Below are 18,810 nucleotides of genomic sequence, written 5' to 3' on the forward strand. Positions count from 1 at the left end.
TTTTGTGAATGTTGCTGGGATGTTTCATCCTAGTGCACTGTTACATTTGCTGTCTACTCCACGGAGCCCTGCTGTGGCTGTGAAGGCAAGTGTACTGCATGTTCTCTGAGAGTAATGTAAAAAAAAACCCCAAACCCCAACTTGAAGCAGAAGAGCAGGTTTTGCAACACCATTTATTGTCTAGGTAAGCTCAAGTGTGAACTCTTGGTTTGAGCTGTGGGGGGGATTTGCTTACAAGAGCTTGGAGGCAGCAGTTGTGTTGCTGAAGAAAAGGTTACGTGGCTTACAGGGAGATCTGCAAAGGTGAGTGGCAGAACCACACAATGACAATTGTACTTCAGCTGCAGGTCTTCCAGGTAACTCCATGGATATAAGTTTGTTGCAGAAATTAAGAAATCTCAACTATTGCAGCCTTCAAAAAATGACTTAAGTCTTCCTGCGATGAGAAATCCCAGAGGTGCTGCCTCTGGTGCCCGGCTGTGAGCCAAGAGCTGCTGCTTCCTCAGGAGTGGGGATGGCCAAGGTCAGCTCCACCACTTTGGCTGGTGAAACCTGACTGGAAGCTGAAGCTCTTCTACTGGGAACTCTGAAAGGCAAAAATTTACTAATTGGGATACAGAAATCCCTGCATCTAAAACAGCACTGCCAAGGGTGGCTCACAATGAAGCCACCCAGTAGCCATGCTCACTCCAGAGACCCCCTAAGAGATCTCTGTAGCTACCACCACTAAATGGCTTCAGTAACTCCTGGGAATGTTGGATCATAACTGGGTCAGCATGACACAGGCTCTATTTCAGCATACACTGAACAGGGGAAAAGGTACCAGTAAAGCATCAGTATCTTCTCTAATTAGGAAGGGGTGTTCACACTACCAAGTGTAAAATGTGGCTCAAAATTGTCCTTTATAACACCAAACCACTTTTTTTTTTTTTTTTTTTTTAAGTTAGAGCACAGTGAACAAAAGTAAATGTAATTATTCTGTAATCATTGGGTTTTCTAAACTGTGATTGATAGATGCTGAAGTAAACTGCCTCATATGCTAGAAGAATGTAGTTAACTTAAATGACAGAGTAAGGAGAAAGTTTTTACAGAGTCTTCAGCAAAAAGAAAATTGAGATGAACTTCAAGAGTAAAGAATTCTTTCAGTAATGGACTAATTTTGCTGGTTTAAACTTGTTCCTAGAAAAACCTGAAAGTAACCCAAGAGTGTTAGAACTTACCTGGAAGGAGGTAGTGAGCTCTGTGGGGACTGAGAATTTTGACTGCTACTGGGAGAAACAGCCATAGGAAGCTCTAAATCATACTAGAAAATTTGGAAAGAAAAAACAAGTTGACCTGTTGTTTGTATAATAGGATTGGGATATCAAGAGCATTTACAGAGCTTGGCATTTGAAGAGGTGTTGGAAGCAGGTGAACACTTCCCTGCTTTCCCATATTGTGAGTTGTCCTTGAAAGACACTCAGTAACAGGCTGGAGCTCTCACTCAAGATTTTGGTGGCAGTTAAGTGAAAAGCTTACCTTGTCAAAGTACATTTGAAAGGCTGCAAGTAAACCAGGTCTGGCTTCTAGAACATCAGCTATCACTTGGTTGACGGTTTTGTTGAAGGCTTTCAGTTCCCGAAGATGAATGTCTCTCTCTTCCAGTGTTTCTGTTTCACCTTCCCTCTGAGACTCAATTTCTCTGGATAGTTTGGAACACTTAACACAAATATTTTTAAAGCATTATTCTTATGAAAATATAATACTTTTTCAGAAAGCTGCTAAGTTAAAACCACAGAGTTTAACGCACAGAGCTTAACCCACACTACTGTCTATCACTATAAAGTTAGAAGTTCTCATCAATAAATAAATACCAACAAATACACAAACCTGTTTTATAACCCTGTTTAGTTTTGGCTTCTGTTCTTCAATGTCTTTTTTCAGCTGCAAAATAAGAGCTTCTTTTTCCTTCTTTTGCTCTTTGAGGAGGGCCTGCTGCTTCTGTAGTACATCTAAGTGTTGTTGCCTGCTCTGCAAATTCATTTGAACAGTAATATTAGTTTATAAAGCAGGCTTGGTATCCTTTCACTTTTTGTATTTGTGGAAGGGTCCATTGTCATTAGTACTTGTTTCTAAATGTAGCTCAAGCAATTAGTGCTAATGTTAACTAGAAACTTTCTGCCAGTCGAAATGTTTGGTGGATACAGACCTGGACAAACTCCCAGGTAATTTACATCTCTTAAAGGCACTGGTAATGAAGTTACAGGTATGTATTTTCAGATACATCTCATAGTGGCCACAAACTATTCACTTCACCCTACCAGCCTACCAGTGCAAGCTGTCCTGAAAAAAACCCCAACATTGCTTCCTGTAGGAGAAGAGGGACACCTTTGACTGGAATGAATAAAATCAGCTCCATAAGGGCAGCTGGGTTTTTTAATAATTAAATAAATAAAAATGTAAAATATTAAAAGGCAGGAATGGGTTTGCTGTAACATCAAAAAAATTGCACCACAATTTCCTATTCTTCCTCTAGGATGACTTGCATGGATTTAGCTACATGCTGCAATCTTGTCTGACTGAACTTTACTTGTATTTTACCTGGATGTTTTCCTGAAGTTCCTTGATCTTTCTTTGTTTGTATTTGTATTTTTCATCAGCATCCTTTATGTCCTGTTCTAGTTTCAATTTTTCCTCAAGTTCCTCACCTGTGATCCCAAACAATGAAGCAGCATTATTGCTGTGCATACAGCTCAGTTTTCACTTGAAAATAACTGTATCTCAGGACATTACTGTATTGGTGTTGGCAGTATTTCAGTGCCTCAAGGTTTGAGGGTTTTTTAAGTACTCTCCTACTAATTCCAAATCACTGTGGAAAAGTAGCTGACTTCATGAGGGAGAATGATTTTAGAGCCAGCAGAGGGCACAAAAGTTAAATAATAGGTGTTATTTAGAATTAAGTTCTATTTTCTATCTAATTTCTATTTCACATACTTGTCTCAGGGACTGACTTTAAAGAGTTTTTGTAGTGTCTGTTCCAGTTTTTAAGTACACACAAACTGTTTTCCATAGCCATGATTTCTTTTTCAGCTTTGCAGATCTTTGCATCCAAATCATCACCTTCTTGCTGAAGTGCTTCCTTTTCCTGTGCAGCCTGAAAGCAAACCCACTAGGTGACTGCAGACATACTGAAAATACCAAGATAATTATACAGCAAATATTTATTATACAGCAATATTTTGGGGTTAAAACCCCTTGAACTGAGATTTGGGTGCCTAGGGAACCAGAAGGAGGAGTTATGTACAGTATTGAAGTTGTTTGAGGCATTTCATTATGGATACCTGCCTCCCTGCCTGAGCTCACTTAGTCCTGCCCAGCAGCATCTATATTTTGTGGAGAACAAAATAAACAGATTCTTCTTCAAGAAGCAGGGTATTGCATTTTGGATAAAGACAGATTTTTTTTCCAGTGAAAAACTGAAGTATACATAGGTGATTGGTAAGTGAAAGGGGAAAGGAGACATTCTTTAAGGTATAAATCTCATATGGTAAAATGAAAGGTAGGAAGAACTTAAGGTCCTGGGAGATTCCAATAAAGTTCTTTCCAGTTCATAGTGGATTATAACTTGACCACTAATTCTTCTGTATTTGGAAATTAATGAGCACTTAAGTGAAGTTTTCAAACTGCTCAGAATTAAAGCTCCACATAAATTCCTGTGAAATTACTGTATCATTTAAATAACCAATGATGTCAGATAACATGAACCAATTAGACTCAAAAGTAGGCAGTAGGCAAGGAGTTTGTCTAAGAGCCCAGGGAAATCTATAGCTTAAATAATTGAATTATCATGAATAATGTTGATAAAATACCTTAATTACATAGTAGGCCTGACTTTTCATCTCCTCTCCTTCAGGTGGCGTCATGGAAAGAGTAAAAACTTCATATTTGTGTTTCAGTTTATCAATTTTCCACAGGCGATCTTGAAATTCAGCACTGAATTGTTTGGGAAGGAAACAAATGGGTTGAGAAAATGTTTGTCTGGTAGAGTTTTGTGGGCAGTTCTTGCTGCAGCAGTTTAAATTCCTGATGTTATTCCAGCAGTCTGTACCAGGAATTGTGCTGCTACAGGTCTTGGTGGTATTCTCTGCTCTCCCAGCCACAAACATCCCTTGTTCTGGTTACTTACGTGCCTTTTCAACTTCTAAACTGAATCAAATCTGTTTTCACATCCCAGATTGCTGCATCCCAGGAGGCTGTGCCACAGTCCTTCCCCAAATGTACAGGTTGGCAATGCACTCCCAGAGCTGCCCCTGCTGATGGTACCTTAACATTCCCACTGTGTGGGATGAGTGTGAGGAACAGCCAGGAACAGCCCCAAATCAGAGTCTGGAAGTATCCAACAGCTGGGTGACACCAAAGGAAGAAGGCCAGTCTGTGCTCTCAGGCACACCAAATCACTCTAATTCCCATTGTGAGGGCTGTGGTCAGCAGTGAGGGCAGTTCAGCTGCTGAAGTGTTCATTTTTGGCTGAATCTAGATGCTGGGATTTCAGGGCTAAAACCATCCCAGATACTTTGGGCTGATTATTATAGGAGGGAAACTTTTGTGTTTCATATACTTTGGCATACCTCCAGACACATGGTTTCACATGCCCAGATTAGTTTGAAAAAGACAGAGTTGCACACACAGTGTTTACTGTAAAAGAATGTCTGTGACTGAGGTTTCCTCTCACTTCTGCTGAGGTTCCTCACTCACAGAAAGGCCACTGATCTGTTCACCAAGGGGTTAAAGCTGCAGCCTCAGGGGTCACAGATGGGGTCTCTTGCTGGCCTCATCTGTCTTGGTAGAAAACGTTGAGCAACATTTATTTAATCTTCAATTTCTCTAATGGTGAAGCTGGGTAAAATGCTTCTCTTTTTAGTAAGTCCCCATAAAAAATGCACTTGGTCAAAGCTACAAGTTGAATTTCTGTAAGAACAGTTACCTCAGGCGGTGCCGTTCCTGATCCAGCAACCTTATCTGGGAATCCAGCATTGCCTTATGGATCCTGATTTCCTCAGTTCTTTCTGCTATGACTTTCTTTAACTCCAATTGTTGCTTTTCCAGTGTTAGAACTTTCTCTGCTTTATTACACAGAATATTTCGAAGACGCTTCAGCTCTAGTTTTAAGAGATTATCTTCAACCATCATCTCCTAATCAGTGCCAAATGGTATCAAAATAAGAAATCACTGTTTTAATTAAGATTATTTGCAATTTAATATGTTTATTATTATTATTATTATTATTATTTTACCTTTAATATATACACAACTGTAAAACCCATTTTGCTCTGCATTTCTCATTTGCCAACAGTCTAACATGGTGACTGACGGGTAGATTTTTTCCTGAATGGTTTTACACGAATTCATCAGACTTTCTAATTCAGGCTAAGTTTTGGGTTATTGGACTTTTCCTTCTACAACTTTTTTAGTTTAGGTTTCAAATCAAATAAGCGACCTTACAAGGAATCTTTTGGAGAAGTTAATATCTCACTCAACTGATTAAACTGTCTTGGAGTATAATCTAGATTCTGTAGGCCTTAAAATCATGTTGTTAGGTGAACAAATTTTGTATGTACCAAAGCTTATGAAAAGCAGCAAGTAGTGAACTTCATTAGCATGCAAATACATTAAATAATTATTTTAAAACATCGTATGATATAAATTTTTACCTGAGTGCTTTTAGGTCATCACTTCTTTTGTTCCCCTGAATTTTATCCCCCCAAAAAAGTTCCATGTTAAGGGAAAGAGCCTTCATTGAGGAGGAAGTGCACCAGTTAAGTCAAAGGCAAAACTCTTTCCCCTGCTACTTAGACTCTGCTTTTTGCTGCTATGTTAGTGCTTCCTTTAGGAAGGCTAAAGCTTACTGCAGGAAAAAAAATTGTGCAGTAATTGGAGGAGTGGGAACTGCATTGTTCTGCTTATCAAAATGTAAGGAAAAGATTTACTCATTGTTTCTAATTCCTAAAACTGGAATACAAATTTATTCAAATAATCTGTCAGAAAAAAAATACTTGCAGTTTAATAACAACACTGCACCAAACTTATTAGTAGTCATCACAGCCTGAGAGTAAAAACTCAGCGTTATTTAAAGACATCCTTGAGCAGTAAATATATTTTCTATTTTAAAGCTAATTGTTTCTCAGAGGAAAAAACACCAATACTCACTACCTGGTGGATATTGTAGTATCACTAATGTGGGGTTAAACTGACATTTCATCAAACTTCTTGCTGTGGAGGAGGAAAAGCAACACTTTGCCTAGTAAGATAATAGTGGTGAAGATGACTTCAAAGTCTGGGAAAGAAGTGTAAATCAGAAAACTACAGAAGGGTACTAATGTTTGTAATGACATAGCACTGTGGAAGGCAGATGACACCCCAAACAAACAAGAATGTCCTGTATTAGTAAAGTTGCAAAATAATACTGTACCTGCTTAATGTGTTTTGCTTTTTTTAACTCCTGAAGTGATCTCTCATTGAAAAGAGTTAGTTCTTCTATCTTCACTATCACGCCATTTGTTTCTTCTCTTGTCTTATCAATTGTTCTCTTGGTGATTTGGACATCATTCTGTTTTAAAATAAATTATATTGAACTTATTGCAGTAAATGTAAATTGCAACAAAAGCCACCAGTTAATTTTAAACAAGATGAGATGTATTTAAGTCCTGGAACCATCACCACGATGTGTCCAGTATTCTGCTCTGCAAACTGCAAGGCATGACCTCATGCAGAGTGCTGCATGGGGAATTTGGACAACTTTAAATGCAACTGTACTTATGAATTTATGAAAACTATAAAAGTGATAGCTTTACAAAATAGCATTCTTCTATTTCTGCATGGGCCTAATGATAAACTCTGACATCTGCAAGCAGTCAGTCACATGTTGATGAAAGCTCAGCTTGTCTTTCCAACATTCAGTGTTTGTCTTCATGCTAAGGTGTCTCACTTGGGCAGTAATAATCTATTTTCCTAGAAGTTATAGGGAAATTATGAAGTTTTCCACATGGGTTACAAAAAGTTCAGATACCTTTTAGTCTAATACCAACTTCTTGAATATTAAGACCCAATCTACTGAATTCACTGAGGTTTCTAAATTATACACAGTCAAAATGATGTTCTAAGGCAGTTACCTGCAGTTTCCTGTACAGTGACTGTAGAACATCATATGCCTTTTTCTTTTCTTCCAAAGTTTTCTTAAGTTCAGCAGCTTTTCCTTCCAAAACTTCTTTTTCATCTGAATTAACCTCCCCTTCTAACCGTGACAGCCGTCTCTGTATTTGCTGAATATAAAAATCCTGTTAAAATAAATTTGAAGAGAATTAATAGTCTGAGATAAGCAATAAACTTGGATCTAAATGTTGGCTATAAGACAGTCACCCAATTAAGCTATTGTTTCTATAACAGTTTCTGGCTTTTAGACCTCATTAGCAAAATATCTCAGATGACTGATGAGCAGTGATGGTTTGGGGTAATCTTCCAGAAGAGTAACAAAGCACACTCAGCACAGGCTGCTGTAGGGAGGCTTACAATGGACTTGCCATCTTGTTGCTACCAGTGGATGCTGATATAAAAGCAAATTTTCAAAGTGGTGCATAGGAAATATGCACATAATCCAATTAGTAAATAACAGGATTTTGGCATGTACCTCTTGTATAGCTTTAAAAATATACCCTGAGGTGTCTGTGGTTCAGAGGGATCAAAGTAAAGAATGGATTTTAGGAATTAGTGGGAAAAGCAGTAGATCCAAAAAATAATGAAACACACAAGTGGAAAATGTAGGTGATATACTTTGTCAAGTTTCAGTAATTTCAATTTTATCTGTACATCTAGAAACAGAAATAAATGCAGACTTCAAATGATACTCCAAAACATTTCCAAAATGGAAAATTGTTCAAGATTACAGTATTCAAGCAATGTGTTATCAGTAGACTCAGGACACAATCATAGTATGAAAATACATTAATATTTTACCTGGTTATATATTAATTCTTGTTGTTTTAACAGATCTGTGTCCAGTTTGCACAGTCGACTCTTGAGATTTTTAAGTGATTTTTGACCTCCTTCAATTTCTGCCAGAATTATCTTCTCCTTATCACTCTGCACTTTTAACTCCTGAGTCTTCTTGAAAAGTAGGTCCTTTAACTGTCTCATTTCATTTTCTTTTTCCTGGTGACAAAGTGATAATTAAATAGAAGAAAGAAGTAATTAATCACATCAGAATTAATTACTGAAGAATTATTTGTTTTTATTAATCATAGATATAAAAGTATTATTACAGTATCCATTAATATGAACATGAAATTTTGTAAGTCTTCAAAATGGCTGGCAAAACAACTATTTGACTTAAAGCAGAAGTAATAATTTTTTTTTACTTTTTTAAAAATCTAATCCTACCCTACAATTACATGACTTTTTTCCCAGTTATAGGAATGCTACTCTTTTCAGCCTTTCAGAAAACTATATTCCTGTCACTCTTTTCAAAAAACCTCCTTACTGCCTCCAGCATCTGTTAATATTTGAGGAATATAATACAAAGCCTTTTGATGGTTTATTAAATTTTGTAATGCTGCGTGTGCACATATATGTATGTCTGTGTTTATCTAAGATGGAATAATCTAAAAAATTACACTTTCAAAAATCACTTCCTTTTTCTCAGAGGTAAGTTGCCATTAACACCTAAATCAGTGCAGGAAATGATGTTTTGGTGGGATAAAAATGCTGAACATTTCAGGAAACCTAAAATGGAGTGAAAACAATGAAAATTGAGATTATTTTCTTTTTATAATCCTAATAAGGAAAACAATTTTATTCTTTCCCTCCCTCCTTCCACTTCTCCCACACAAGTAGCCCTAGACCTTCCAAAGCTCAGGCCGTTGAGATGCCAGTTCCCATCCTGCAACAAGTGATGTGATTTCCCCTTCCTGTTCCAAAGGACTCATTTACATTCAGCTCAAGTCTGGCACAGAATTTGAAGATGTACATTTAAATTAATATGCAAAACACCTGAGAACCCACTTTTCTGCATTGATTAACAATCATTTATTCTGGATTTAATATGTATGTAACCATCTTTCTGGATTAAATAATGGTGAAAGATAATTTAATGCCTTCTCTAAGGGTTTGTAATCACATTGCCCATTCTACCCAACAGAATTTTTTTTGTAGTTGAACTTGCTGTAAGTGCAATTCTAAATTCAAAACTCAGGATGTAAAAGGCAAGTGTAAGTTTAATATGAAATTATTATGGACTGTAGGACATGTCAGTAGACTTTGCATCATGCTTGAACAAAGGAACTTTCTTCTGGAAGCAAACTGATTTTTAAGCATGTGCCAAATGCTGAGCTGTATTTCTGAAGCTAATGACAATTATAAATTCATCCACTGACACTGGATCATGATTTGACCTTCACTTCATGGTCCTTATTGCATATCTGAATTAACTTTTTGAACAGAAATTGTTGCTCTCCCTTTAAGTGAGGTTGTTAAAAGAGATAAGACATTCAATAAGCCTCACTGTTCAACAGTGTTCTGCCACAAATTGAAAAGGGAGAAGTACCACAGAACTAGAGAGCAACACAGTGACATTTCATCCACATTGTTCCTGTAAATATCTCTTCACAGTAAATTAACAGATGCAGCAAATAACCATGTGTGTCTAATGGTGATGGAAGGGAGGCTTCTGACTAATACATTACAGACATTGTTCAAGAACAGTTCATCCTAGCTAAAATATTCCCCTGCAGCTGTGGAGCTGCCAAGCTCAATGTCATCTTAGGTTATCTGCCACAGACATGGGTAAAGAAACCCTGCTAAGGCTTTTGCCACCCTGGAAACTGTCTAAAGGGGAAGAAAAGAAGGTTTTCATTTTAATGAAATGCTACACCATTGCTTGTTTTCAAATTATCTGAAAAGCCAAAACATTAAGGCCTGTAATTTAAGAAACTCTCTATAAAGGAGACATCCCATCTCTAGTTTCTGAAAGTGTATTTAAAATGTGTGATTAATGCCTGTGGAGTTAAAAAGTTTGAAAAATGACATTCACTCTACTGCAAGGCATTATTTCACATGCATGCTCTAGGAAACACAAAATGGAGGAGAAAAAAGAGAGCACACAGTGGCATGAAGGAGCGTGCAAAGGCACAGCTTTGTTGTCAGTCGTGTGGGACACCTGCTGACACATTAATTTAACCTGGTCATTCTGGAGCAATGAAAGCTCCAGCTTATCCAATGCTCAGACGTCCAGCAAAATGTAAAAGACTATTTCTGTCATGTCCAGTCAGAAGCTAAGTAATGAAAATACTTTTCACTAAGAGAATTAGTAGCAAAATGACAAAACATTATAAGGATTTCCTGAAATGCAGGAAAGTTCAGAAGATTGCATTACAACACTGCATTTATTCAAAAGCTCTTTACAGCTAAGCAGATGATAATTAATTTTTTTTCCCTATACTTAATTTTACTTAATTTGCAACCTATGAAGTAGGTTTTCAATTTTATAAAGCATTATGTTAAAAAATAGACACTTTATTATAGCTTGTATATGCCACTTCCCAGATCAAAATCTTTATTCACAAAAATGAATCTAAAATGAAACAGTAATTATGTAACAGTTCACAAGTTGGTTGTGTCAGAGTATCATGTATTAGAATTAAAATAATGAAGAGCAGACCAGGCCAGCCAAATCTGATTAAAAGATTTCTAAATATTTTTAAACTGTTTGCCAAAATCGCAGCTCTTTGCAGGTTTATAAATTTTGGTGGTGTTTTACTAGAGCCAATAAGCTTTTGGCACTGATACTGAAAAGTCATCCTGACAAGATTCTCAGTCTTTAAAAACCATATTGATGGGTATCAGTATCCTGAACTAATACAGTTGGAATTACTAGGATCATTTCTTTTCCTCCAGAGTTTTCTCAGCACAGACATATCTACATGCACACTTCAATATTTGATGAAATAGCTACATGTCCTATCTATACTTCAGTTTCATTTTAATCGAAGATTTTAAAATTAAAGAGATAATTTTAAAATATAAATCTTGGAAATACAAACAAGTCCTCATTTCTAGAAACCATAAAAAACCTCAACATTTTACCTCAACACTTTTTTCTTCTTCTTTCAATATTTCTTCCAACCTCAAAGCTTTCTCTTCTGCTGTGAGTGTCTCCTCAATTGCCAGCTTCAGTTTATCAGAAAGATTTGCATTTTTTTCATTAAGTTGTTTTAATCTAAACAAAATGACAAAAGTGAAATATAGGTTGCCTAGACAATGCTGCCAAAAGGAAGCAGCAAATCTGACTGAGCAGCTGCCTCAGTCTAAACTTCAATCTATGATAAGCAAAGCCCTGATTTTTTCCCCACCCTTTAAAAACAAGGATTACCAAGAGCGTTTTGCCTAAATTACCCAGTGCCAAATCTATCCATGAAGTAACCAGAAAGTTGGAGATTTCAGTCATCAACATTATTTAAGGTTCTTTTCTATCTCAAGGATTTGGTTGTATTATTAAATGTTATCTTTAAAGGTCTGTTTCTTACCTGGCTTGTTTTCCCTGAATTTCTTTCTTCAGATTGGTAATTTGTGTTCTCAAAGACTCTAGATCAGAAGCAGTTTTGTTCACAATAGATTTCAAAGTCTGCAGCTAATAAATGACAAAATAAAGCAAGAAAGCTCTTACTTTGGTACATGTAAAGATATTTAAAATTGTATTTTCCTATTTATTGGAAAGCATTCCATTACTTTTAAACAGTGCTCTCCAAGTGAGGAGTGCTGCAAATTCTGAGGCACTGTAAATTGACCCAGCTAGTAAATTCAACAGACTAATTACATGAGTACTGGGAAAATTAATAATAATTAAGAACATAGAATTAATTATGGAAGTACTACAGCTATAATTCTTGTCCAACAGCATCTGCATAAGTTGCACCATGGCTTTATAGTGCACAGCTGACTTGGCTGAGGTTCTTTGTGAACATGGATAACCTTACATATCTATAAACATTTCTATGTCAAACTTTGCTGGATACTTTGAGTATTATTTTGAGTAAGATATCACTGTGACAAAAATACACAGATATTTAATTTGGTAAAAAATATACGACATCATACACTCATTAAATAGGATAGGAAAACTGTACAATCAGTAGCTCTTTCATCCTCACAGTACCACTTAGCAGCATAAGTTTCATTGTTTTCACTTTCACAGATGAAGAAAACTGATCAAGAGCATGTATAGCGGGTTTCTTATAGGTCACAAGTTGTTGGCTGAACTGTCTCCTTACTTCCTTGTTTCTCACATGCATCCCACAGATATTCTAATAAGGGGAGACTGTTCTATTATCCCATCATGGAGTATTAATTGTGAAAAACTTCAAGCAAGAATCTCACAGCTTGAGATGAAAACCGACCAATTCTACAAACCCTCAAGCTTGCATGAATTATAAGGTAGTCTAATAGCCTACACCTTGTTTGAGCTACCCACAGTTTAATTAGGAGATCAGTCTGTAAACCACCTGCTACAGAAAAGCTATCCCAAAGTTAAGACAACACCAGATGCAGGGTTTTTCAAAAATCACTAAGCTTGCTGAGGACCCCAGTGTAACCATTTTATTGTTAAGAAAAAACTTACTCAGTTAATACAAGTGTATCCCTTCTCAGCAGAGCCATGAAAGTTGAATTACTTCTTAGAAATACTTCTACAGGCATTTAAGTAATTAAGCAGTGCAGCTCATTCCCAAGTGCAAATTCAGTATGGACAGCATCAAGCATGGCTTGTTCACAGGGCAGCCCTGTCCCGCTGCCTCTTGATTAGAAAGCCACATGAAAGCATTGGGAGTTTTCCTCAGGAATTGTAACCTGACTACCAGGCCATCAACACACACTTCTGAGAGCACAGGACAGGAATTGTTTGGAATCTGGAAGAGATTTCTCTCATCTTTATACAACACTGCAGTCTATGTCTGCTAAGGGAAGAAGCCTCCTGAGGCATCTAACAGTGTTAGACCATTTAAGAGAAAATTCATCCATTTTACACCCACACAACAGAGAATACATTCCAATCTTTTCGCCACTCTCAATGACAGGATTAAGTTGAGGGTTCAGATCCCAATAAACAGGACTTGGCAGAGAAAAGCTGAATTTTGCTGAATTATTAAGAGCCTAGTATAACACCAGAGAAAAGGAAATGGTATTCCTGTATTTCCTCCATCTGGTGCTCAGTTCTAGTTTCAGTCTGTTTTCCTGAACTGTTTGCTCACCCTTACCTCATCCTGCAGCTGAGTCCTTCGAGTATCCTGAGCCTGGAACTCCTTTCGGAGGTTGTTTGCTTCCCGCTCAGCAGTGAGGATTTTCTTTTCATATTCCATGTTATTAACAGTTTCATTTACCAAAAAGGCAGTCTTCTCTCTCAGCAAAATTTCTTTGTTTCGGATCTCCTGTTTTACCTCTGCAATTAGCTATCAGGATAAAAACTCTTTAGATTTGCTTGCATTAGTTGTGGTAGATCAATAAAGGTACAACCAGAAGATCAATTCCTATTATGATTACTATTTGCCTGAGACAGCCCTGGTATCATTCTTAAAAGTACTTTATTCCATGGATACATTACACCAAACACTACAGTGGTTTTGGACTGGAAACTTCCAAAATATTCCAATAATTTAAAAACAAAAATCCCACTGTAAATTCTTATGAAATAAAATAATTCTTTATTGATTGAACTGGGAAAAAAGAAGCTAAGCAAAACTTCAGGTGGACTTGAAACAGATGAAATTAAACAGGGATTAGTGATACTTACTTTACCTGACAGATTTACAGCTACTCGGTGAAAATTGTCCATTTTGACAGGTTAAGTAAAACATTACCTACCCAGAAAATTATACTGTAGTTTTGATGTTAAAAAAAAAAAAACCACAAAAAACAGTCCACATCAAACCCAAACCCCAGATATGGATCAGTTACAGCAGTTTTACCAAAGCACATTGATCTATCTCCTGATCTCTTTTCTGCATCTGACGAATTGCATTCTCCCACTGCCTGATGACTTCTTGCCTTTCTTGATGAACCCTGCGAAAATCTTCAGCTGCTCTGTCAAGCTCCATCTGTTCAAAGGAAAGCACCCCCATGATTTCTGAAGTTAAAAATGTCACAAATAAACAAGGGATCTTTGAGAATCTTAAGCACAAACCTGAGCTGTTATGGTTTCTGTAAGCTCATTATCCAGAGCTCTGTGCTTCTGGTTTGCTTCCATGGTCAACTTTTCTATTTGAAGGGTTAATTTCTAAAATTAAAGGATAGGAAAATATTTGAAAATGAAATATTTGAAAATAAATAGATCACATTTTATAAATTCTTAAAGCCCTGCTACAATCAGGGCTTAAATCATTGAGGCATCAATTTCATTGTGTTTTAGAAAACAAAAAATTGACAGTGTAGCCTCCCAGATTTTCAGTCAATACAAGTGGCCATAAGAACCAAACTGCAGCAAGGCCAAAGTAACCCTCAGCTGTGTGTAAATGTGTGTGTGGCATCCTTGGTATACAGCAGTGAGAGTGTTTGTGTTAACCAAAGTTTTTGGGTTAAGTATTCAATGAGTAAATACCAAATTTCTCCTCACTCTATTTAAAGGAATAATAACCAGGGTTGCTTATCTCTACATTAATAATGTACTTGGGAACTCACCCTTACAAACTCTGAACTTTCGACTGGAATTCCTCTTTATAGAGATATATATGTTTATGGCTTACATTATTCCACGTAGCTTTACTGAAGCAGCTTTAATTTTTTCTCAGCAACATTAATTCAGTTCTAAAGGGAAATCCTACACTATTCGTCCATACTTGGTGTGAATTTTTGAACCAACTCCTCTGAATTCAGTGGCACTGTTTTCTAGACTTAACTTGTGTACCCTCTCAAAAAATTTAAACTTAAATCTTACCCAGATGAATAAGCAAATTAATGTGTTCAATTATGTATCTCGTTATTGCAAAACCTGCTCTCTCAACTTCAAAATGAGCCTGATATGGAATTGCACTGTTGTGCCAAATGGAAACCAGTTTCAAAGCAGTGTTGTACAAAATCATGTCTTCATTTTATCTGACTTGATAAGATAACAAGGTCTTCAAGTGATAAAATGGTTCTTCCTTTGGTTTCTGAAAATTGCTGTCATTTCTACTTACTCCTAGTTTCCCTTCATCTTGCACTGCATACTTCTGGATTGCAACAGCATCATTATCTGTACGGTTTAATTCCTTTAGCCAGCTCTCCAGAAGTTCCTCATCCCAGTTCATCTGTTGTTTTAAGTTTTCCAGCTTCTTAGTGGTTTTATTTATAGTATTCTAATAAAAGAAGAGAAAATGAAAGGTTAATATCTATCTATCTATGTCTAATATCCATTGAACAGTAATTGAAGCAACCAGTTCAAGCTACTGTAACAAGTCTACCCATGTCTTGTCCACAGAATTGATAGTTTTCTTTTTTATTAACTATGTCTTATATTGAGGAATGCTACTGGACATCCTGGTCTTAAAGAAGAAACAAGCCAATAGGTTGCCACAAATTTAAAATGCAAATAATTTTAAACAGAAAAGCTAACCTCTGGAAAGATATACCCGTCTGCAGAGTATTTGTTCCATATAATAAACTGCTCTGAGGCATCCCAAGGTGAAGTTTCTCCCTCACTCAGTGAGGCCCTGTTATTAGATCCATATCCTACATATCAATTTTCAAATGTGACCTCTTCACATGACTGTGAAGAGACTTCCTGACACAAAAATGAGAGAATCTAGACCCAGCTGAACAGTGTGAATATCTTCATCCTGCTACCCATTCTGAGAAACTGGAGATTACAAACAGACTAAAGAAGAAAAAGAGTAAATTTAAAAAAATAATTAAAAAATGAATTACATAGTTTCAAACCCAGAAGACCACCTGTAATTGAGCAGCAATAGATTACATTGTAACTTGAACCAAATCTTTGATCTTGAAATCATGACCCAAAGTTTATTTTATGTAGAGATAATTTGCCACCAACTGTTTGATTTTTAAACCATTAAAAAATACCTGTGATAATTAGAAATACATTGAGATGGATGCATGGCTGTTTATCTGGTATTAAGAACAGAAAACTTGCAATATCTAATTAATATTTGTTAAGTCCTGACCAGTCTATGCAGTAACATTCTCAGTGTTACTCTACTTGCCTACACAGGGAAGAGCCCATCCAGATCACCTACCACAGTTTATAAGCTTTGTTATAATTAACCATTAGTTACTTATACTACCATATGCAAGTGAGGACAAGCCATAAAATTTTGCAATATAGGTGTTCTCTTTCAAAAATTTCAAACCTTACCTCTTGAGTGCTTTTCTTTTCTCTCAAGGAAGCTATCTCATCCTTCAGTCGTTTAATGTCATTTTTGAGACGTCCATATTCCCTCTCAGCAAGGGCTTTAAAGTGATGTTCAGTTTCAATTTCATTCTCTTTGGCTTTGTAAAGAGACTGAAGAATAATAAAGTTCAGTATTTTACAATAAACAAATGGCATACATCAACAATCTTTTCTTTTATATAGAATTGAATCCCAAGTCAGAGATGATTTTACCATGTAAATAAAGAAATTTTCAGAGAAAATTTATTTATTTTATTTTAGTATCTCAAATACACATATTCTTATATATACATATATACATATTGTATCAAGTATTCAAAGATCAACCTTTTGTAGCCCAAAAAACGTAATTGTAAGATTTTTTTCACCCAATATTCAGAATCTTAACATTTCAACACCAAAATCTTAGTCTCTTGATCACCAATGACTTTACATCAGATCCAGGAGGCACAGCAAAAAATATATTTTATTGTTCTGTGCTGAGAGACCTCCCCTGCTGGCCTATAGCAGTACCTGGATATTGCCTAACTTTTCTTTCCTTTAATTCAAATTAATGTTTGAATCTGACCAAAAAAAATAAAGAAGTTGTTCAGCTGCAGGGAAGTTTCCTAAGACTTTTTCACCCAGGATATTTTATCTAAAAGGTGTAAATTTTTCTCTCAAGACTCTTTAGAAATCTAAAGTAGCCCTTTTGGTGAGTTAATTCAGAGTGTAGGTAAAGACGTAGGTCTTCACCATCTCGCTTCATTTTTCAGGTCTGTGAATTAAGTCTTCACCAGCATTTCACAACTAATTCTTCACCATTATAAAGATTATAATTTTTTCCCTTACACTGGTGTTTTAATGACCTTTTTCTTTTTTAATTAATATCTACAAAAATCCCCATTCAGGAAGAATTCTAAAATGAAATGTACACAGTTTAACTTTTGTTTCCTGTGGAAATCGTGGAATAAAGGCCTAACAAATCTCCAACAAAGCTGGCAAAATAGATGGGGGCACCAGGCACAGAGCGACACTCGGGTTACAGGTCTGTCTGTCCAAACGGACCTGCTAGAGGGGGTGATTTACCTGAGAGAAGTTTATCTCTTGCCTCACGTTTTTCAAATGAGACGTCATTGCTTCTATGCGCTCCTCACAGTTGCTCAGCTCATTCTGCAGGTCCTCCTTTTCCTTTCGCAACTTGTGCAGCTGTTCAAGAGTTAGATTCGCCAAGTTACTCTTTGTGGTTAAGTGCTTATTACCTGCAATTACCTAAAAGCAGTCACTGCAAGTATTAATGAAAAAATAGCGTAAGAAGTAGCTGCTACATCCCTCCGAAGCAGTGGAATGAGGGATTTCAGGAGAAAACCCGGAGTTTGCTAAGGGAAGGGACAACTCGCACCGCTCCTCCTGCGGGGCTGGGGGATGCGGATCCCGATTCCCCGGGCAGCTCCGCGAACCCGAGAGGTTTCCTTCTATCCATCCCTCCCTCCCTCCCCGGCCCCGGGAGAAGGGCGGCTCACTTCGTCCTCCAGCGCCTTGTTCTCGGCGTTGGCCACGGGCACGGCATAGCCGGGCTCCCACTGCAGCTCGGCCAGCACCGAGGCGGCGGTGGGGCTGGACAGCTTCTCCATGGTCGCGCAGGGGCCCGCAAGGGCCGGGGCTGCGGCAGGGCCGGGGCTGAGGCGGCTCCGGGCGCTTGGCAACGGCGGCAACGGCGGCTCCGGCCGGGAGGGGCCTCGGGCGGCGCCGCCCCCGCTGCTCCCGCGGGCCGGGCCGGGCCGGGCCGGGCCGAGCCGAGCCGGGCCGGGCCCGCTGCGCGGGTGGGCGCGGATCTCTGAGGGTCAGCGGCCGGGCACGGGCTGTGCCGTTCGTGGCCGTGCTGCAGAGCAGGGTGTCGGCCCCAGAGCCGCCGGCAGCCCCTCGGAGCCCTCAGCTCCTCTGCCGGAGCTGCGCCGCGTGTGGGGCCGGCAGAGGGGCGGCCCTGGGGACGCCAGCTGGGTCTGGGGCTGAGAGCACTGCAGCTGTGGCACCGCCTGACAGGTGTGTGCCGGGGAACACTGGACGTGCCCTGTTTGTGAACGGGCCTTTGGCATTATCCCCACAACAGGTGGGTTTCCTGAGCCACGCTGCGTTCAGGTGACCATAAACACTAATGCAGTGTCCTGGTGAACTTGCCTGGCACCTTGTGAAATCATCAGTGCCTCTGGGTTGTAAATTACCCTGTGCCACTGAGTTCCACCATTCACAGACCAAGGCAGACGCAACACTCCTGGCAGGAATCACTGAGCCATAGAATGGTTTGGGTTGGAAGGGACATTAAAGCTCATCTGGTTCCAGCCCTGCCATGGGTGATGACACCTTCCACTAGCCCAGGTTGCTCAGAGCCCCATCCAGCCTGGCCTTGAACAATTCCAGGGATGGGACAT

The 18,810-nt window shown here is 38.3% G+C and overlaps 1 protein-coding gene across 1 annotated transcript; it reads right to left on the reverse strand.

Moving 5' to 3' along the window:
- Positions 1-141: 141 nt before the first annotated feature.
- On the reverse strand, positions 142-18,086 carry CCDC39 (coiled-coil domain 39 molecular ruler complex subunit). The gene is made up of 20 exons (XM_064385357.1): positions 17,905-18,086; positions 17,471-17,590; positions 16,367-16,513; positions 15,192-15,350; positions 14,201-14,293; positions 13,986-14,114; positions 13,278-13,469; positions 11,553-11,656; positions 11,113-11,245; positions 7,990-8,184; positions 7,149-7,313; positions 6,449-6,586; positions 4,964-5,172; positions 3,849-3,972; positions 2,974-3,133; positions 2,581-2,687; positions 1,870-2,010; positions 1,519-1,698; positions 1,221-1,303; positions 142-586 (listed from the first exon to the last, which is right to left on the reverse strand). Exons 1-20 carry the CDS (start codon positions 18,013-18,015, stop codon positions 427-429), a joined length of 2,850 nt encoding a protein of 949 aa, XP_064241427.1. The 5' UTR covers positions 18,016-18,086; the 3' UTR covers positions 142-426.
- Between the last annotated feature and the right edge of the window lie 724 nt (positions 18,087-18,810).

This window comes from Passer domesticus, chromosome 11 (genome assembly GCF_036417665.1).
Source record: "Passer domesticus isolate bPasDom1 chromosome 11, bPasDom1.hap1, whole genome shotgun sequence".
NCBI classification, from domain to species: Eukaryota; Metazoa; Chordata; class Aves; order Passeriformes; family Passeridae; genus Passer; species Passer domesticus.